The 22,669-nt window shown below is 45.1% G+C and overlaps 1 protein-coding gene across 11 annotated transcripts in view; it reads left to right on the top strand.

Annotated features, from left to right (window-relative positions):
• LOC144093615 (uncharacterized) overlaps positions 1–22,669 on the top strand; it is an 85,707-nt gene that overhangs the window by 19,842 nt on the left and 43,196 nt on the right. For 7 of the 11 annotated variants that reach the window (XM_077627182.1, XM_077627184.1, XM_077627179.1 and 4 more), the window contains 4 exons: positions 5,260–5,410; positions 9,792–9,926; positions 13,713–14,426; positions 17,496–17,734. In XM_077627182.1, coding sequence (XP_077483308.1) covers positions 5,260–5,410; positions 9,792–9,926; positions 13,713–14,426; positions 17,496–17,734 — 1,239 coding nt within the window. The remainder of the gene's footprint in view (positions 1–5,259; positions 5,411–9,791; positions 9,927–13,712; positions 14,427–17,495; positions 17,735–22,669) is intronic. The other 4 variants (XM_077627186.1, XM_077627185.1, XM_077627180.1 and 1 more) reach the window with 1 other exon arrangement.

The following is a 22,669-nucleotide window of genomic DNA, read 5'->3' on the forward strand; positions in this document are numbered from 1 at the left end:
TTTCTGAGCTTCACCGCTGCCCCGCGGCAACTTTAAATGTCGGCCCGCGCATTCGCCGATAGTCCAATCCCAGCTCCGCGCGGCTTATTTCTTTTACCTTTTTAGAAACCACCTCGCCGCTCCGACGCCATTGTGTGTTCCACGGCCCCTTGCTTGCATTTGTGTTGTTCTTCCAGCACTCCAAAACGGATGGCTCGTCACGGGCTTACAGGTTTTAGCATGATGAAGCCGCCTCATAAGGCCTTACTGCATCTTCAGCATTTTCGGCAGCATTTTTTTTGGGGGGGGGGGGGGGGGGGGGGGGGGGGGCAGTTTTATTAACAGAGGCCTTCGGATGAACCGAGCATTTCTTCTGGTCCCTTGAACTCAGAATGAAGGAGGTTTAATAGCCGTCATGTTTTTTTTTTTTTTGTTGCCAGTCTTGTCACTTTATGGATTTTGTTTTCCATGACTTCATTACAGTTTGGATACTGTTATGCTGTCTAATCAAGTAGTATGCATTTCTGTGCACATTATGTTTTTTAAGAACAGAAAGTTGGGCTAGTTGGTGTGGATTCATACTTGACAGCGCAAAAAAACGAGGACAAAAGCGCTTGTGTTGTGTCTCCTCGTTCGCTTTTGTCCTCGTTTTTTTTGCGCTGTCAAGTATGAATGTTTTTTATATGGTACTGGGGCAGTCTAGTTTTGTTTATTTTAGTTGCAAAGACCATACACGATTTTGAAAAAAAAAAATAAGGGCAACAACGTTTGCTTGCTCATCGTTTTCTGAAATTTTTTTTTGTATTAAACAGATATTCGATTCGATATTCGAAGCCATTTTTTCTTCATATTCATATTCGATTCTTATTCGAAAATTTCAATATTCGCACACCCCTAATAAAAATTAATGTGCTGGTTGTTGCTCCAACATGCACCTGGCATTATTGGCTGCATCATTGAAGGACGGTAATTAATGTGCTGGTTGTTGCTCCAACATGCAGCTGGCATTATTGGCTGCATCATTGAAGGACTGTATGCGTCTCCAATGCAATTACAGTAAAAGCTCGTTAATTCGAACTGACGCCCGGGTCCTGGCACAGCTCTTTGTATTTCAATGGGGGAAAACTCCCGATAATTCGAACAAGTCGGCATCCGCTGCAGTTAATTCGAACTAGAAGCCCCTGGCTGACACCGCTCCTCTTAGATAGAAGTTGAACCATAGTGAGTACAACACACTCCAAATTTACTAGAGATGTAAAACAATGGAAAAGAAAAAAAAAGCAGAGTGCACAAGGGTGGCGGAGCCCGCGCTCCGTTGCATGCCGTAGCAGGTTTTCTCTGCCGGAGCACTCGCCCATGCCGCTGATGCTTCGGCGCAAGCCATTCCAAGTTTTCGTTGTGCCGTGGTCACGTTCATGTGGTGTACACAACGCAGTTCGGCCAGTTCGACTGCTGCAGTCATGCTTTTTGTTGGTGCCGTGAGCTGTGTGGACTGCAGTATGGAGACGTAGCAGCCCTTGAGTGACGCCGGTATAACTGAGGCTGCATGCTCTCAGCAGACGCCGCAGGGCTCACTTGCGGTGATAACAGCCGACAGTGATGAGTTCGACTGCGGCAACGAGCCTGTGCCACCGCCAAGTGTACGTGAGGTAGTGTCAACGCTCCATGTTGCAGCGCGCCACTTCTCTGTCAGTGAGAACTCTGACGTTGCGCAGGAGCTTTGGGCAAGCTGCAGATGATGCTGGTGGAGTCTCGGCAGAAGAAACGCAAACAAATGCACTTCACTGGTTACTTCTAATTTTGACAACCCTTCCTCGTAAATAAACAAGTTTTGGAGCATAGAGTCATACATTCCAGCACTAAATCTCGTTGCTCACGTGAATGCATTCCAGTACTTGTTTCTGGTGCATAACTGGCTGATCAATTTACTGTCGAACCCACTTATAGCGATACTGGTTTTAACAATATATCGGTTACAACAATGAAAAGCTGCTGCACCGTCCACTTTTGTATGTTTTCTATGGTAAAACAACCCACTTACTACAATGCCCCCATGCCGTATTATCGGTTATAACAATGAAGTCTGGCTCCTGAGTGCTCGTGCCAAAAGGTAGTGGAATGCGAAATCCTTGAAAAGAAAAAGAAAGAAATTCCAGCCGCTGCACCCTCCCCGCTGTGCGCTCATACAAGAGGACCTGTTTTCCGGCTTTCTCCGTATCGCCAGCCTCACGCGCCTCACTCCCGCAGCCCTTCCACCCCTCCGAACACGCCTCACTCCCGCAGCCCTTCCACCCCTCCGAACACAAATGGGCTGTGCCCATAGCTCTACGCTGCACCGCCCTCCGAAACACGAATGGAATTTGCCAACGCGCTGACAGCGCTGATCTGCTTGCTTGCCTCTCATTCTGTGCAGTTCTGCCAACAGATTTGGTTGTTTGTTTTAGTTGGTTGCGTTGAGGTCGTTCTTGGCCACATGGTTTCTCCGTCTCGTTTGAATCGCCACCGAAACGGAAGATGGCTGATCCGCCCACTGATTATCGGACGACGTTGCCGGTGAAAAGAAAGCACATGGCTATCGATTTGGAAACTAAGTGCAGTATCGTGAAGGACTACAAAGACGGTAAGAAAGTGTGTGACTTGGTTAAGAAGTACGCACTATAGCAACCGACGGTGTCAACGATCATCCGCTCCACTGAGAAGTTCGACAAAGAAAAGTTTTCGCTTCACACTGGGTGCAAACGCGTTCGACAAGGTGCCTATAAGGAGGTGGAGGAGGCCCTCTACGAGTGGTTTCTTGGTGTCCGTGCCCAGAACTTGCCTATCACCGGGCTGATTCTGGCCACAAAAGCGAAGCAGTTTGCCCTGCTGATTAACAATGTGGACTTCCAGCCATGTGGCAGCTGGATGCAGCGCTTCAAAGGGAGGCCATGGAGAAGGATGTTGGCAAGCTTCGTGTGAAGCAAGCAAGGCCGACGGACATGGGGTTTTCTCGTGCAAGCCAGTGAGAAGTACTTTGCGAGATGCTTGTGACGATTTCACCCCAGCGTTTCTTCGGGATTTCTCAAGCTCAGAGGCAGCCACTTCAACCTTCTCGTATTTTTTTACAAGGCCCCTTTCGAGGCCACCAAAACGATGCCTCGGCGGAGCTCGCATGTCACTTGCCGTCCGTGACCCCTCTTTGCAGTTGTTATGCTTTTTTTCATGCAACTCGTTTATAACAATTATTGGTTATAACAATGGAATTTTCGTGGAACTTGAATATTGTTTTAAATGGACTCGGCTGTATTTCATTTGCCATTAGGACCGCATGAATTTAGTTCACCCGCCACAAACGTGTAGTAGCGCCTGGCTTGTAATAACGAGTCGAGATGTAACTGCTTTGGGTTCTGCCAGCGCGGTAGGGTGCAATGACTGCTCATTCTAGCGACCATTCGATAATTCGAACTTCGCTTAATTCGAACAATTTTTTGGTCCCCTTCGAGTTCGAAGTAATGAGCTTTTACTGTAGTGTAGTAGGAAGGGTCTTGGACAGGGAAGAATGAAAAGACGCTTTTACAGCAATAGCAGCTGCACAACAAGCCTTGGCCCTGTGTAAGTCCAAGACGTGTAGAGTACAAGATGTAAGGTCTTGGCTGTAAGAGCCGTGTGTTGAGGTGTTCGTGCTCTCGAGAATGTACCACCTGTAGACCACCATCGGTGGTCATACAGTGCACGTAGGCTCAGGTGTGGGCAGTCTAGAGGCAGGGGAGTGTAATGCGGTCCTCCATCACTTCTTCACTGCAGGATATTGTGAAAAGTTACGAGTTTAATCTGGAAGAGTGTTCACTGCTTAGTGCTCTTCGTTGGGCTGCATGATGATATGCGGAAGAGAAATTCATTTTAGGGATTGGTATAGAAAGTAGTAGTCCTCATGCTCAGGGGTATAGCTGCTGTGTGACATGCAAGTCGGCGATGAAAAATTCTGGCGTGTAAAAGCAAACAGAGTCCGAATAGTCCACTCTCATTTCCTGCTGTATGCCATGCAGAGGAAGGGTCCATTGCCCCTCAACTCATTTCCTTTCCCTCATTAGCCAGGCCCACCAACATCTATGATAGAAAAAAATAAATAAAAAAGCTTCAGGGCTGAATTGTGCAGGCAAAACACAGTGCTCAAACAACTATTTCAAGAGTGGTTTTATGTCAGACAAGAACTTTTCTAATCCTGTTTTGCGTGTAGAGTTGCCCAAATACACACCACGTTGATCAGGTTCATAGTACTGTGGTTGTCAAACGATAGCCATTATCACAGATCATTTATTAGATAAATTTGGCTGCATAGTAGCCTTGCCTCTTGCTACAGGTGGCACACTGCGCTATCCAAAACATGGTGCTGATGCTCATAACTTAAAGGTGCCCTAAAAAGGAATCTGAACTCGTCTTTTTACCGTGGGAACTCAATCTACACGTTCCGGGCATTCTTAGAAACTTCGAATTATTGTACTGTGCGGCCGATTTTCCTAATTAAATTGGATTAAACGTCTTGGCTCCCGCTCTTTTTTTGAACTCAACGCAGTAGGTAGGAGGAGTCAACCAACGCGTCAGCCAGTCCCGTGGCGGCTTGGCGCTCTGCCATCAGCAGAGTGATACGTAAATCAAAGAGTCCACGTGTATTTTTATTTTCATGGGCCTAATTTGCAGCTATATTGTCTCTGACTGAAAATGTTTTTTCACAGAAACCTAAAAAACAAAAGCGAAAGTTAAGCCGCCACGGGACTTGCTGACGCGTTGGTTGACTCCGCTTACCTAGCGCGTTGAGTTCAAAGAAAGGCGGGAGCCTGGACTTTTAATCCGATTTAATTATGGCAATCGGCCGCACAGGATAATAATTCGAAGTTTCTAAGAATGCCCGGAACGTGTAGGTAGAGGTCCCGCTGTAAAAAGACGAGTTCAGATTCCTCTTTAGTGCACCTTTAATAAGGTGGTGAACTGAATTCACGGTGAGGGTCATAAAGGGTTTTTGTACTAAATGCACATGGCTGCACTCTGTGAAATCTCATTTATAAAACTAGAAGGCTAGCTGGTTGGCATTACCTTTGCTTTAATGGCACCTCGGAAAGCACATTTTTCAGTCCACTTTTAACGGGTAAAAATTACCCATAGCTGCATTACCCTGCATAGCTGCTTTTGGTGAGAATGTCAAATCATGTGTAAACATTCTGTTATAGATGAGAAATTTGTGGTTCAATGAATGACTGTGATGGCGTGTGTTGATACCTGTAATTTCTTCTGTGTGCGGTACAGGGCCACTCGCCGCTGTTTCCAGGCCTGGTGGAGGCAGATGAGAGTGAAGCCAGAGGGACTAACTCAGCATCCATGACGAGCTCAATTCAAGATCTCGTCCATGAAGAGCTTGGTCTCGGCAAGAAGGCTGCATGCAATGGGAAACAGACCAGTAGGATTAGCCTCCATCAATTTCAGGATTTATGTTCTCTGTACTTTAGCCCTTTGTGGCATCTGCATTTATGCACGCGGCTTTTGTATATTTTTCTTGAAGTATCTAGTGTTGTTTTCACGAAGTCACTGATGGCGGCTACATTTGCAAAAGAATTGCTTTTCCTAACCAAGAAAAAGAGGTGGATGGATGTCGCATAGTGCTATGCTAGACGAAGTGCTGTCTGGTGCTGTCACTTCTTTCTGCTCTGATGCAGTGGAATGTTTTGCCAAAGGAATACTGCACTGTGTACCTTAGTTTTCGTTGGTGAAACAGCTTCGGGTGATAAGGAAACGAAATAATTGGGCATAAAAGTAGTTGATAGGAGAACAAAGCTGCAAATTCGTTGGCGTGGAAGTGTTCTGGCGAGATACATTTTCACTGGCGAGTGCCCATAGGTGCGTCCACCAGAGGGTACCCCGATCCACTCCATTTCATGAGGGGTACTACCATGGAAGCTTCACGCACACGCATGCACACATGCATGTATGTACTTGCGCATGCACACGCAAAAAAGCTTGTTGATGGAAGCATTGAATGGCTACCTTTGGTGCAATTGGCTCAACCTGTTAGGACTGACATGCCCAAGTAGTTTGTGGTGAGATTTCACATTGGAGACAGCAAATGCAGTGCTCCCCACTAATGGCTAGCAGGCCCAGAACAATCATACCTGGTACGTGTTAAACTCGTCATGAGCAATTCCACTGCTCTGTTCTGCTGCGTGTTGGAATAGTAGCCACTTTCAGACATTTATAGTTCTCAGGTTCAGTTCCCAGTCTCTCTTTTGCATGGTTATTAGTCTTCCCCAATTTACAATATGAGTCTCTTCTCTTTTTTTTTGTTTAGATACAGAGTAGTGTGGATTAGAGAACGAACCTGACTTAACGAGATCCTGGCAAAAACAAATAACCAACGATCTTCAGGGTAACAGAACGAATCCCATTGGAAGGAAAACAAAATGAGCTGCAGCAAACGGGAGTGGAAATATGAGATGAAGAAATTTGTCTAGATTGTGTGGCCACAACTGGTGCAGGACAGTGCTCTTTGCCGATCATTTTAAAGGCCTTTGTCCTTCAGTGTGCATAATTTGGCTGGGGATAATGGTGACAGAAAGTATAGTTCTTTTTTGCTTATTTACACACTTTTCAGGCCTTGTTGTATTCTTTTAGTCCAGTTACTGTGATCTGACCTGAGATTTAATTGCAGTTTTACTGAAGCAGTTTGGAGGTTATCCATCTAGTTCCTGGAAAATAGCTTAAAAAAACCAGGCTTAGGTATAATTGCTTGATGTGAAAGAGGAGATCCATTTTTATTATGCAGGTTTCTTGGAAATGTCTGATGAAACAGTTTAAGCATGTTTAATCAGTGGCAGTCTGTCTTAATTAAATTTTAATCGTCAGGTTTTTTATGACAGTCAATTAGTCTGTAGGTGGGCTTTGCAATGTAATGTTTACTTGACATCTATCTAGGTGTTGTTTGTTCTGTTCTGTGTCATTTCATATCATTGTAGAAGTGCATTCTTATTTCATTTCGCCATGTCCTCTAATTAGAGGTTGCGCTTTCTAGAAAAACGATAAAAGCATGCCGAATTCATAGTTTGGTTTTAGACAAAAAAAGGTCGGATTTCTTGACATAAATGCCACACAGCTAGCTGGCTGTCAGTAAGAGTTGCACTCAGTCAAAGGAAAAAAGCTGACAAAACACGGAAGCCAGGAACGTGATGAGACTGTGCACCGTTAAATCAAAGAAGTTTTTTTTGTGGCATGTAAGGACACTCGAAACTGTGCATAAGCGTCACGAATAGGTGTCGTGTTCTGACTACCGTCAGCATGCAGACTGCGTAATACCATGCCCTCTCACTCAGCCTAGAACAACACTCCGGTACCATGGCAACCTGCATTTTAGAAATCAACTTGCACTTCCATTGCTGTCCGTTTCCATAATTTAGCTTCCGTTACAGCATTTACTCGAGTAATAAACCCACTCCTCAGTTTTTTGTTGAGAATTTACTTTCTTTTTAAGTGTTAGCTTTTCTTAGCACGCTCCTCAGTTTTGCGGCATCTGCAGTGCAGACCTTGGCAACATGCTGAGATGCTGCACGCCGATAACATCACAGTGTGTTAATCTTCTAACGAAAGCTCCTGCTGGGGTGACATGCTCGGTGATATTGGAAGAGCACCAAGATGCTACGCACCTTTGGCAGGAGTGGCAGTGCCTTGCTCAGGGAGCTGCTGAGCACCAGGCTGGAGCTCAGCAACTCAGCAGTGTAGAAAGCTGGCGAGTGCTCGAGCATTGGAGAGGAGCAGGGAAGAATAAGGACATTCCGACCCCGAAGCCATTTGGCGAGCTCGAGATCAGGAGCGGCACTGTCTAATCCTTCTCACACCACAGCTAACGCTTAACACACACACTCTTAACACAACGTCACACACTTGTGACCGTCCTGCAAGTTTTTTTAACTTCATGTAAAAAACCTGCACTGAATCCTCAGGGCTGGTGTTCAACATATTCGCTTTATCTTGCCGGGATACAGCAAACACCTTTTGAAGTGAACAATGCTAAACACAGGCGACATGAACACAGCTAACCTTGTGTTTTTGTTGATGATGGATCGATGGACAAATGAGCGGGCAAGCAAGCAAGCGGGCGGGCAGGCGAGTGGGTGGGTGGGTGGATGGACGCATGTGTGAAATGAAATTCTGACTTCCGCAAAAAAAATCATTCAAAACTTATTTCCCAGCATAATGAACCCTCCCTCCAAATTGATGCCAGCTTTTCTGGGATAAAAGTGGGTTCATTGTGCAAGTAAATATGGTAGTTTCGTTACTGACGATAGCATTTCCACCTGCAAGCACAGCTGTAAGTGCCTTGCCAGTAATTAGCTATCATTTATGCATTAGTTAGTGGTCAATCGAATGCTCAGGCTACTAAAAAAAAAAGCCGATAAACTCTGAAAGTTGTTTTCCCGCGCTAGACTACATCATTATATCGCAAAAAAAAAACTACTGTATTTACACGATTGTAAGTCGACCTATATTTCAAAATTTGAAAATCCAAAGTGGGGGGGGGGGGGTCGACTAAAAATCAAAACCAAAGCATCACACCATAAATAAAGGCGAGACAAATGAGATATCAGGCATGCTATAGCATGGTTGCATTTTTGCTGCACGGCTTCGGCGCATCGCTCTTGGTGCTGGCCTTGAGCAGCTGCTATGTCAACAAGCAGAACCGGCATCCCCACCCCGCACAAGGCAGCCGATGGTGGTTGTCGATCGCCAGCCCACTCCCCACGTGTGGCCGCAGATTGCTTCTGCTGATAAGCGGCGGCGGCCCAATAACGCATTCGTGTTCTACTCTTAATAGCTAGGCGCCGTCCAAGTTTTTTTTTTTTTTACTTTTAACCGTGCACTCAGCGCTTAAGGGAGCATCGATAGTTGATGGAAGGGTTGCTGTTCCAATCACGGCGGCACCCCCACTCGGAACCGCAGCGGCGCCAGGGGGTGTCGGTAGCCGACGGAAGAGCCGACGCCGCTCACGCATAGTTTCTCTTTGGTTCTGACGCATTAAACTACTGCCAGCCGCGTTTCGCAAGTTCTTAATGTGATGCTTCGTCATTTGTGCACCGGGTCCGGTAAGCGAACAGCGCTCGTTCACGACTACATTCAAGATGGCTGTCACTCTTTATGCCGAAGAAAAGAACAACTGCGCACCGGGCTGCAAGTTCGACGTTCGCAGGCGATACAGATGTGGCAGCTGCAGCGAGGCAAAATTTTCAGCTGTTCTACGTGATGTCGTGATGTGGCTGTTTGCGAAGTGCGGGATTTCACTGCACGACGATGTTAGGACGACGAGCTTTGGGACCGCAGCAGCGATCACGACGGCAGTGCTAGTGAGAACAATGGTGCAAGTGTTGACGAGTAGTCCAGTGACTAATATATTTCTGTTTTGGAATGTGCCCACGGGTGCCCCCGCGCGCGACAGCCGATAATGCCTGGCAATAAGCAGAGACCACAGGACAGTGCTATCGCGTTCCATTATTAAAGGCCAAGTGTAGACGTCCTCGAAGCTTTTTTTTTTAGAAATGTGATTTGGGGAGGTCGACTTACAATCGAGTCGACTTACAATTGTGTAAATACGGTAATTCATCCACGGGAAGTAGTATTAGCTGAGAAAACCGCGTTCTGAAATAAACACCAAAAAAGTATGCCAAATTTCCAAAATATATGAAAAATAACACTATTTATTCAGTTTAGTTATTTCTGTTCTGTATTTTGTGTGCTTTATTGCATTGGGCTTCTATTCTGCATTTTCTTGATAAAGGCTTGGTTCCCCATTTTTTCAGATAAGCCACCTGAGAGCATCAAGGCATGCAAACTATCAGTGTCTGAAATAGACAGAGCTCTAGAAGATGTGTCCCTCAATGACTCAAACCAGCTGGTTGAAAAGCTGATCGGCGCTGCTCGCCAGTACATCAAAGGTAACCTACCCCATTGCAAGCAAACTAAGGTAGATGGAGGGGTTTAACAGGTGCGGCTTTCACTGCATTTTTTTATTAATTCTCCCTGTGTGTCTCGTCATAGTTTTTGTCCTTGGCAGGCCTGTGGCAGTTTCCACTTCACTATAGTAATAAAGAGGGCCACATTTTGTAGTACTTGTCATTTCGCCTGTTGCAGTGCTTTCATGCTGTTGTTGTGCAATTCATTCTTAGGCTTATCAGTCACTGTGTGCACATGGCAGATGTCTTAAAACTGTTGCCGCTGCACACAAAACACAGTGCAAAAATAACTAAACTAAAAAATAGAGTGTTGATAGAAGGTGGAATTTTCAGTTTTCATATTTTGAAAATTTGGCATATTTATTGGTGTTTATTTCTGTCTCAACTGCTGTTACGGTGGCTCAAGTGGTTATGGCGCTCGGCTGCTGAACCGAAAGAAGCGAGTTTAGTCCCGGCTGCAGCGGTCAAATTTGGATGGAGGCGAAACTTTAGAGCCCCGTGTACTGTGCGATGTCAGTGCACATTACCCCAGGTGGTTGAAATTATCTGGAGCCCTTCACTACAGCGTCCCTCATAGCCTGAGTCGCTTTGGGATGTTAAACCTGGGATGTTAAACCGCCATAAGCTAAACTATTTCTCTCTCAACTCCTGGGTTCACCTCAATCCATTTAGCCTCACTTCCTGGTGCATTTCGTCCCCAGGCTTGAACAGCAAATCATTTCTATATAATGTAATGAAAATGACAACCTGAATACCTCTTTAGCCATTATTGAGATTTCGAACATTAGTTTAACACACTTTCACTAATGGCTTTAATGTCAACTTCATTACTTACTATAAAACCCGCATATATCATATTTACTCGAATGTAACGCGTCTGCGAATTTAATGCGAGGGGTGACTTTACATGCTGCCCAGCGGGGAAAAATAAAGCCATGAATGTAACACGAGGCTTAGGGACGCAAAAGAAAGTACCATTAATAGACATGGTGGCCAACATGTTTTCTCATCTTTCTCCCTTTAAGAGGCCGAGTTCTCAGAAACGGAGACCTCCTTTTCGCTATCGAAGTCTCCCGGTAACTTCTGCCGCATCGATGTTGTTTGCCCCGCTGCAGCCGCCATCTGCGGATGGTTGACTCGTTGACGTCAAGTCTTCGAGCTGCCACAAAATTCCCGACCTCTTCAGCTAACAGGATCGCTTTTCTCTTAAAAAAAGCGTCGCACTGAGCACGACGCGTTGCCATCGTGTGCACTGAATCAATACACCGCGAGCGACGCCACAAGAACGCGACGCGACGATGCGTTGAGCACGAGGTCACAACGAACACAAAAAAATGACAGAGAACAACTCTTTGACTTTGGATGGATGAGGATTTCGCTTCCGCGGTACCCATGTTGCCAGCATAAGATCGTCAAAACTGCGGAAACTGAAAGCAAGCTGATTGCTTTGAAATTGCTGCACCGCGTCACTGCTTTAGGCCAATCGAAGTGCGGTATTCGATTATAGCGTGCGGGTAGACTTTAAGGGGAAAAAATCTGGGGAAAAACTCTCGTTACATTCGAGTAAATACAGTAATACGAGGTTTTTTTTTTTTCCAGATGTTAGCATGTCAAATTTCTGCCTCGCACAATTAATATATGGATCCCAGCAATTTTCAGCTCAAATCTGCAGTTTCAGTTTCGTTATTCAACGCTATCATGGAAGGTGCTATAATAGCAGTGGCGTCAGTTGGCTGTTATGATTTCGGTGCCATTTCAGCACATGTACCTCACAATGCGCACACTGTTAAAAGCAGGGCGATCGCGCCTCGCACAATGTCAGGATGGTAAAAGCTTACTTGGCCGCTTTTAAAAGGAGAGTAATCGCTTCTGCCGAAAGCATTGTGACCACATCAAGTGCTGCTATGGCGACTGGATGAGGTAGGGAGAACCAGCAGTTACTGTTGCCGAACGGCTGAAGCGGGCCTCTCCAGCTGCACTTGCAATTGGATCGCAGCCGCTTGGGTCATGATTATCAAGGAGGTTGCCGGTCGCATTTTGAATAAATATGGGATGTTGAACGCGCTTGACAGTACCGAAGAAAAGTTTGTATGGAAAGATATCTGACAAGAGACTCTCGAACTACACTACAATTGACAACAACGACAGCCACTAAAGCGCAAGATGCAGTGCAAATAAATGCTTTCAGTGAGCTTTCCTCACTCGCTTTATAAGTAGATGAAAACTTATTTTCTGTTTTTGCCATCCCCAAATTAGATTACACTGTGTATTTTATGTGAGTCCGGCATTAAACACGATTTTGGGTGCAGTGCTATCTTTTTCTGTAACTTGATTCTTGTATTTCGTGAACCACTTAACCTCTTATACATCATTTCACATTTGACGGCCCCATAACGCCTTGAATGGCTTTTTTATGTTATTTAGTTTTTTGTTTTAACTGAAAACAGTGCTGCCGTCATTCCCCAGGAAATCTGATGTCTATTAAAGGGAAGCCTCCAGCCCAGGCGAGGAACCTCCACCCACTAGAAGTCAATGCAGCGGTGCAATGAAAAAGTGATGGCTAAAATAAAATTCAACGATGCAGTGAGGGAGCCAGTTGCCCTCCAGAAGCGCCACCCTCCAGCCACCTCCCCACCCCCCACTGCCACCCTTGGCCCACCCCACCCAGCTTCACGCTCCACAAAAATTCTGTTGCATGTGTAAAGCCTGCGTTTGGAGTAAGCACCTGCTATCGCAGGGTGGTGGTGCATCGCTTAACCACTGCACCACTGCGCCAGGAGGGGTGTGAGGACTTCCAGGGATCTATAAATGTAAAGTACCTAGAGAATGACGTTCTGCATATATGGGAATTAACCCAGTACACTATCGCGTCATACCCTTAAAGCGGACCTTGAGTGTCCCCTTCAATATAACCTCCTGTTGGTGTCTGTTCTTCACTGTGCTCTGCAAATTACTTCTAACTTCTCTTCGGTTTCATGCTGCCTGCATTTTCTCTTGGCTTCTTTTTCTGCCTTTTTCCTTGTGATTCTGCGTATAGTAGTCCTTTGCCCTGGATTTATTCACATATACCGCATTACTTATGTGCTTTAATCGTCTGTACTCAAGTGTCAGATTCATCACATCTGAGGTCCAGGTCGCCGATGCTCGTATATACTTATCTGGTAACCTTTGGAGCTCTTATTGCCTGCTAACAAGCGGTTCTGACGATCTATGCCTGATAGATAATGTTCAGAAATTGTCCTTTCATTGGACACTAGTGGGCATGGGCACTGTCCTTGAACTGGCACCTGTACCTGCCAGGAGAATTTTTTGTTTTCCTGCTTGTCTTTTTTATGTCTCTCTCTTTCTTCATGTACAGCCTCTAGATAATTTCTGGCATGCGTTATAGTTTCACTTGTATGTAGGGCGGCACTTGTGATGTCTTGTTCCTTGTTTGAATACTGTGATTAGGTTGTGCTGTTTGTGCTAAATTTTATATCAGCTAGCAGACTTCAGTGCGTTGGTTAATTCTGGACATCCTTTGCGTTGTTGCTAGCTCATCCACCCATTCTTCCTCATAAAACCTGAGCATCTAAACCGCAAGAATATTGCAAGCGATATATGACCATGATGACTACGTACTAGATGGTCCACAGACACTGCCTGTGGCAAAAAGGGCAAGCTTTCGAAAGAAAAAAAAGTTTGCATCTAACATGCATTCATGCACAGATTAGGTAACTAACATTCATCCTAAAATGGGAAAAATTTCACTTTGTTTCTGCTGTGCAGGGCCTGCACAGCAACAGTCTTCTAGCAACAGCAGCAAAGCCAAACAGGAGGAAGATGGTTGTTTTAAGCGCCCACTGGCTGCAGCTCGACGCACAAGGCCATCGCAGCCGCTCACACCAACCAGTTCGGCTCAGCGCATCCAGCTTTCTGACAAAAGTTCTACAAGCGTGTTGTCGTCCTCCTCAAGCTCGCGCATTGCTTCTTCACGCACTGCACAGTCTCCGAGAAACAGCAAGTCGCGCCTTCCTAGCAAACACAAGGGGGTGCCATCAGCTCACGCATCAGACCAGACCACCGTAGGGAAGTCTGTGCCAAAGGGCCTTCAAAAAGCACCGGCCTCGCCACACCACAGGCCCCACACTGTGCATCGACATGTGGACAGTATAGAGATGCCCCGCCAGATGTCAAGGCTGTCATCACTGAGCAGCCCAGACCTGAGGTCCTCCAAGAGTCGAGGCAGTGACCAGCAATCTGTAATACAGCTTAATTCGTGCCAAAGTGACGAGAGTCTCATCTCTCCTGAGAAGGACACTGTTGCTGAGAGGGAAAAGGGTGCTGAGAGAAGGAACACTGGCTCAACTGGAAGATCACGTGGTGCTTCCAGTGGTAGCTTCGGGGGCTCGACCAGCAAGTTCCTGACTGCGTCCAGCTTCGGGCAGTCACCTACACACCTGTTGGCAAACTCTGAAGGTCGCTCGGGGCCAGCTCCATTAGGTGCGTGCTGCACGGTTTTAGCATATTAGTTACTCTGCATCTGGTGGTGTTAGAGAATTTTTTTGTGGAAAACCTGTTGGGGTTTTTTTTTTAATCAATCTGTAGCATAGTCCAGTGCTTGAGTTTAGTTGCCTGCTAAATGCTTATTTTGGAACCTTCCTTTAATTTTGGCATCTGTAGAGCAGGAACATCAGCAGGTATGTACGAGGTGAAGCCCATACATGTTGGTTTGAAATGTTTTCTGTGCTGGTCTGCTGTCACTGCAATGGCTGCTGCTCTGAACTTGGCCCGTAATAACTATATCCCTGAAAACTGACTGCCTAAAGCATATTCATAGTCGATTTCATGCTAACAGTGCTGAGTTAATTACTCCATATTTATAGGGAGATGGATGTTTCAAAAAGAAATTTTTACCTATTGGCAGTGCTAGTCCGCTAATGTGTTCAGGGTGGCAAAAATGAAATGATCGACAACGTCAGCGTTATGAGTGTGCTTATTACAGCCAAGAGAGTGCATGTTTTGAGTTTGCTATGCTACCATGGTAACCACCCGGAGTGCAGTTACCGTGAAGGGAGGAGCTTCCAGCTAAACCACTCCAGTGGGTCTTCCTGGAGGTTGATACTTGGAGAGGATGGTAACCTATTTGAAAGGAGGTTACCAAAGAGGGAGGAGGAGGAGGGCGCACTGAAAGCACAAGAATGTGGCACACTGTGTCTGTGGCTGCTACTATGACACTCGTCTCCCACACGCGCATGAAGTACTAAACTGGAGAGGAGTGCTTATCGAGGGCAGTGCCACGAGAACAGCGCTCAATGTATATCACGGAATGAAAAAACCTCCGCAGCTGCGCTGAAAATGCACATAATCTGTCATAATCGTCCAGCGAGTTTTTTTATTCGTTTTGATAGTTTGACTGTGCTCATTGTGACAGTGTGCGGTATTTTAGTGATTCAGTTAATTTTAGCTCAGAAGGCTGTACTTGGATGCTCTTATATATTTTCAGTTTGTTTGCATTCGGTACATTAATTTCTTGAATTCATAAAAGGGCACAATATCAATGTGTAAGCTTCAAGCCACCTTGTCAAATATCATTTGATTGTTGATGAATGGAAGACTTAATATCAAAGCGAAAACATTTCATACAAACTATGTCTTTCATTTTTCGAAATGCCAAAGTATAGTCTGTTGAAATGAATATAATTCTGCGCTTAGTTCTTTCTCAAATCAACGGTATAAGATTAATTGAAATTGCACCGTAAAAACATACCGGAAACTTATGTAAGGCTAGTCACGTTGGCAAAAAAAACAAAGTTGAGAAAATTGCATTTGGAGTGTGCTCACCAGCCATTGAAAGGGTATACATGTTATATTTGAAGTCAATTTTTTTTTTTTTTTTTTTGGCTGGTAAGGGATGCGAGATTGGGAGCCTGGTGTACATATAGGTAGCAATTTACAGTATATAGGTGTTGCACGCTATTACCTTTGTAGTGTTTTTTAGGACGTGTTCAAAAAATTTTCACGTAATTTGCGCACCCCCTTTTTGAAGCCTTAATTTTTAAAGCAATGCATAAATTATGTGAGCAAATATGGTATATTGAACCCAGTTAGGCCTTTTTTGAAAAAAATTGAAATTTCACATTTTTTTTTATCTCAAGATCCACCTCTCCCCTTAATACACTACGCAGTTCCCTAATATCCTGCCTGCATTCTGCAACTGTTCTCTTTTCCTGTGCCATTTTGAGTGTGAAGCCAACAGATTAACTTCGCAGTGCCTCGAACCTTGTTGGCAAACATATGAAAACCATGAGGTGACAATTTCCATACCTCTGTGGTTGGCTTGTGAGAGCAGCACAGTCATAAAAGCCAATTTCTTTGTAGTTGTAGCTTTAACTGGACTGTGTGCAACCATCGGGGGCCAACGTGGGGTCACTCACATATGCATAGACGGCAACCAGGTCCCGGGCTCTCCGACGTGTGGCTGGTCACATACGCAAGAGCATACATACAATCTAAGCATACCATCTACAGTTGTCACAGCCCGCAAATGCAGCCCAAATCACTCTTGCAGAAATAGCGCTTTTGTGATGTGGAAGTTGTCGCCATCTCATCTTTGCTCTAGATAAACAACTCACTGTACCAGCCTACAAAGCCAGATTATCAGTACTAATTTACAGCTGCACTCGAGTTCCCTCCCACTGCATTCAGGGCCCCTCCCATATGTTACATTTTGTTGCCAGCACAACAAAAAGTCGCAGAAAGTGTTTTCGTCGAATAAAGCACACACATGCTTGTGATGACTGTACTGATTGACTTATAAAAACTGTCAACTGCTTGAGGTCTTGCACAGAGAAGTGGGTTGGTACTTCCAGAGCTGTGGTTCTGTGCAGTGAGTTGTCCTTGGCTGTGATATGGTGTTGATTACCATGTCACGAGAGTGTCATTCTTTCAAGTATCCTACAAAAATTTTTATCTGAATAAATACATTACTGAATATAACTAAGTAGACATAGGACGGTATGCTTGTAGTAGTTATGACCCCTTTAAAAAAGAATGTACTTAAATTGTCAGCGTGAATAATTGTAGTGATGAGTAATAAAATTCAGTTAGAGTTCTTGAATGAGCCACAAAGTGCATAGTGCTCTGGATTGTGCAGTTCTATTTTTCACATGGTGATAGTTAGAAGGGCCAACTTGTAACCAGTGCTATAATATAAGTCCATCAGTAAAATTTCATATTATTGTAAATTATTGTAAAATATGAGGTTTAATGTGCCGAAGTGACACATAGGCTATGAGGGACTCTGTAGTGGAGGGCTCCGGATTAATTTAGGCAACCTGAGGCTCTTTAGCATGCAGTGAAAACACATAGCACACAGGCATTTTCGCATTTTGCTTCCATCAAAATGCAGCCGGCTCAGCCGTGATTAACTTTGTGACTTTAAAATCAGGTTCCAAACACCGAAGTCACTGAGCCACCACCACGGTTGGTGTAAGTGCATAAATATACTGTCTTAGTGGCACAATTACCTTCAGTGCAAGCTTTTATTTTATGTTTTTTTTTTTTTCGCAGGCCTGCTAATGCCAATGGGCTTTGTTCAGTGTCCCGTGGTAAACCTTGGCAAAGTTTGTGCTGGTGCACAACAAGCTGTCACGATTATGCTGCTCAATCCAACAGCGAAAACCGAGTGCTACAAACTTGACCAGAGCAGCGCTCTAGTTGGCGGACAGGCCCCTGGACAGCATGAAACACTTACAGCAGAGTTTCCACATCGGCACATTGTGTGCGCTGGCTGTGTGTCAGAAGTCCAGGTGAAAACCTTTCAGTAGTATGCATGGCACTGTGCTGACAGAGTGAAAAACGACATCTTACTTTACCAAGTATACCCGATTTTGAAGGACTATAGACACCTCATTTTAGTTGCACGTTTCTTCTTTAAAATGATGCGTTAGACATTAGAATGCATGGTTCGCCATGTGGCATTCGCCTACGGAAAATAATTTGTAATTGAATTCCTTTTTGATGCTGGTTCATTTTGGTTTTACCAGGCAAACGATGCCTGTGATGCGTTAAGAGTGTTTAGGTCAAGGGATGCACAAAAAAAAAAGGCTGAAATATAATTCCTGATGCGTAGCTTTAGTTCACTGTAACACTTAGGCCAGGCTTCTTCATGAGCTGTAATTACAAAAAGCTATATGTCAGCAGTTATATTGGACTCCTTTTCGTGTCTCACATGAACAAACACTCCCAAAGTGTCACAGCCATCGTTTGGTTGATGAAACTGAAAAACTAAAAGCAAAACAGCAAGAAGAAGGAATTCAATTAAAAATGGAGAAGCTCTGCAAATGGCTCTCTCCATGTATTAATTGATGTTATCTAATTAGGAGGTTGAGAACAACAATTAACCTCTCACTCTGTGTCTGCCTGGTCACATAACCTGCACATAAAAGCAGCTTTTATGTGCTGCTTGTTTTTATTTTTTAAACATTCACCAAGTCTTAATTTTCGACGCACTGCATATGTCATGTATATATGAATGAGAAATAGTGATAAGGTTATGCATAGTTGGCTGCAATTTTTTTTTATTAAGAAAGGGATTTAAGAGATGTTACGTTCATATGAAAGGTTAGAATGTCGTGTATATGTGAATGAGAAATAGGTAGTGGTAAAGTTATGCATAGTTGGCTGCAATTTTTTTTTATTAAAAAACGGATTTAAAAGATGTTACGGTCATATGAAAGGTTAGAATGTTGTCATTCTCACGAAAAATTCTAAAAGGGAGTAAATCCTTTAGGTTCAGTTGCAGGAATTGGATAGAACTATTTTTAGATAATCAGAGTTTCAAAATTTCACTGTACTGACCATGCGTTGTAAACATTTACACCACTTCTAAATAGTAGGTTTTTCTTTTTATTATTGAATGAAAACTCCACTGCACAAACTGAGCATTTAATTATAATAGAACGGAGCTTAATAGGAATACCTCTTGAAGTGTACCTTATGATGCCGTGATACTTTCTGTTGACTAGGTACCTGTGAGAATTATTGTGTGAAATGAAAAAAATTTCTAAGAAACTTTACTGTTATTTCGAAATTTGCAAGTTTGAGTTGGCAAGTGCTTACTGCAGTCCCCATGAGCAGCAATGCAGTTCTACCACATGGTACAATAATGAGGCAGGACGCAACAAAACGGCACTTTTTGTTGGCAACCTCTTTGTCCAATGTGAAGTGCATACCCTTCAGATGTAGTTTCATCTCAGCAAAGAGCCTGAAGTCTGTAAAGTTGGTAAGGTTGTAAGGTTGGCGAGGCAAAACTACCACCTTCATTCTGCCACGGTTGCATTCAGAGGCTACTTAGTGGATCGGCAGCAGTAGTGCATTCCTGCCGGTGGTAACTATAAGTCTGGAATGTTTTCTTTCCCAAGCATAAATCACCTCGATATAGAAATTTAACATTTTTAAAATTTACTACAATTTACAGTTTTATGTAGAGAAGTGATGTGCACCTGGGAAAGGAGACATTCCAAACCTAAGTCTGAATGCAACACCTTTCAGTTCCATCCATAAAAAATTTGTCGCCAAGACTACAACCAAACGTTACAGCCAACACCTCTTGTGTGTATTTTTTCTTCAAACATAAAAAAGCCTTCCTCTGTCTTCAAGGAGTGAATGTGATGAACTTATTGTGAACTTTCTAGTAAGGGTAAAAATCAGTCTGGTCTAAAGGTTGCGAGTGTATTGCAAGAAGTTGTGCTTAAGAAGGTTCAGAGTGTAGCCTTGATTCAGCATTCTGGAGGGTAAGAACCATCGTAGGCTCCTTGGTCTGCATAAATGCTGATTTGTACCTTGTCAAACACGGCATTTGTTGCCTGCAGCCTGACCCTCATCAGCTTTGTTTCCACGTTTATCGCTGCAGTTTTCGTGACAAAAACCTGGAATAAATGTAATCATAGGTGGTATAGTTTGAATGTTGAGTTTGTCGTGAATAGCAACCACTTCTTTGAAACTTGGTGTGGTTATGTATATGTGTTCTACAGTGGAGCCCCGGTTATACGTCCCCCGGTTTTGCGACGACCCGGGTTTTATGACGGATTAATGCAGTCCCGGCGAAGTCCCCATAGAAGCAGTGTATTAAAAAACGCAATTTTATGCTGGACCCGCGTTATACAACGACTCTCGCAAAGTGCGGGACGGAACGGCGGACGAAAGAAAGGAGCCGCGGATCTCTTTCGTCATGCCATCTCTCCGCATGCAGAGCGCTAGACCTCGCTCAACCGGTTTGCTACGGCGGGCGGGCGCAGCTTTCTTTCCTGCCTCGTCTCAGCGTTCGTTTCTCTCTCCCCCACCAGCTGCCCTCCGTGACGCCCGCTGTGCTGAAATAGCACGTTTTCTTCTCCACAATCACTTCCTCACTTTCGCTCCCTCTCTTCTCGGCGGCGTCGCCTCTCGTCGCGTTGGGGAAGCGTTTCTTTCTTTCCAGTTTCCCAGCAGCAGATCGCCGACAAGGTAGCATGGATAGGCTTAGGTTCATCGCTTGTGATCTTCGTCGTAATCCTAGCGACCAGCGTTCAGCAAGGCTTTGAGTTGTGTGGAGCAACGCGACGCACGATGTCCCGAACGTGGACAGTTCTGTCGCTCGGTGATAAGCTCCATATTATTGAGGAAGCGGAAAAGCGGCATGGAGCCACGAAAGCCAGCATTGCCCGGGACCTTAAGATACCCGAATCTTCGCTTAAGACGATCCTGGCAAACAAAGCGGTGATATTGCAAAATGCCAACAAGTTCAGGCTCAAGCGAAAAGTGGCAGAAGAAGGACAGCATGAGAAGCTAGAAAAAGTTCTTGTCAGGTGGCTGCATCAGGCACGGAGCTCTGCGATCAACGTGGACGGCGTCATTCTAAAAGAAAAAGCGGACCCTGTGGCATTGCGTCTGGGCATCGACGACTTTCAGGCATCGAACGGGTGGCTGGATCGCTTTAAAAAACGAAACAGGATTGTGTACAGCCACTCCTGCGAAGAAAGCACTTCCGTGGATGTTTCGACAGTGAACGAGTGGACGGAGTCGCTGCCGGAGATGATTGCTGCATACAAGCCCTGCGACTTTTCAGCACTGATGAGAGCGGTATTTATTACCATATGCAGCCCAAGCAAACCCTTGCGTTTAAAGGTGACAGCTGTCATGGTGGCAAGTGCAGTAACGAGCGGGTGACAGCACTATTCTGTGTTAACGAGGACGGTTCCGAGAGGCTGCCCGTGCTCGTTGTCGGAAAATTTGCAAAGCCACGGTGCTTTAAGAACTTGAAGACGCTGCCGTGCAGCTACAACTTTAACAAAAAGGCGTGGATGACGTCTTCGCTCTTCAGCAATTTTTTGCAGCAGTGTGATTGCAAAATGGGTTCCAAGGCAAGGAAAATATTGCTTTTCGTGGACAACGCACCGTGCCACCCATCCTATACGTCCAGCCTGAGGAACGTACAGGTTGTTTTTTTTTCTGCCTAACTGCGCAAGCCTGCTGCAGCCGCTGGATGCCGGCATCATTAAGTGCGTGAAGCAAGGGATCCGGAAGCAGTTGGTGTAGCGTCGGCTGGCGGCTATGGACCGCAGGGAGTCAGAAAGAAAGATCACTGTGCTCGACGTCATGCATTTTATTCCCAGTTCGTGGAACGCAGTGTCGCAAAGCACAATCGCCAACTCGTTCAAGCACTGTGGCTTTAAGCGAGAGACTGCCTCCTCTGCTGGGGACGCGACGACCTCGATGCCGCTTGAGGCCGATGCAGGCTTCGCCGACGACGATTTCGAGGGTTTAAACCTCGCCACGACCTTCGCCGAGTACGTGAATGCCGACGAGAGGAGGCCGACGACAACGTTGCGATCTGTGGCGAGGTGTCGCTGGATGATGCAATCGCGGAGGCTTTGCCTAGTGCCGACACCACTGCGACATCGGACGAGGACAACGACGACGCCACAGATGCCGTGCCTGTGCCTACCACGTTCGCCGAGGTGCTACGGCACATAGACGGCATCCGGAACTTCATCTGTTCACGCGACGTCGCAGAGGACCTCCTTTGGGACGTTGCCCAACTCGAGTGAAAGCTTTTGCAAGTTCACGGATCAAATAAGGTCCAAAAGAAACTGACCAACTTTTTTTAAAGTTCGCGCCGGCTGGTGGGAATCGCGGCAGTGGGCAGTGGAGTGCCGGAAAGGTCCATTTGAATAAAGCATGATTGGTACCTGTACTGCGGCATTCATTCTTATCGCATTTACTTTTTTGGTAATTTTGGTTTCCAAGCCCTGCAGAGTATGTTAGTTTACATTGAAGTTTCTCGTAAATTCGTCGCGCGAAAAAAGTAGTATTTTTATAGGCATAATATATGTTCGGATTTTACGCCGGTTTTTCGCGGTCCCGAGAAAGTCGTACAATCGGGGTTCCACTGTATAGTGCTGTTTCTTTGCCTAGAGGGAAAACAGTAATTCTTGTGGTAATAACACTTTTTTTGCAGTCCACACTTTGCTTAATGCAGAAATGTTGATCATGCTATATTATCTTTACAGCTTTTGGGTAAAACTTTATTATTCAAAATTTTGCTTCCTTAGCCTGTTTTCATTACAGTTGGTTACAGTTCACAAACAGTAGCGAGGTGCTGGAAGTGGTAAAGGAATACATCTACTTAGGGCAGGTAGTGATCAATGATCTGGATCAGGAGAGGGAAATAACTAGAAAGATAAAAATGGGTTGGAGCGCATATG

Source organism: Amblyomma americanum, chromosome 6 (assembly GCF_052857255.1).
Source record: "Amblyomma americanum isolate KBUSLIRL-KWMA chromosome 6, ASM5285725v1, whole genome shotgun sequence".
Lineage (NCBI taxonomy): Eukaryota > Metazoa > Arthropoda > Arachnida > Ixodida > Ixodidae > Amblyomma > Amblyomma americanum.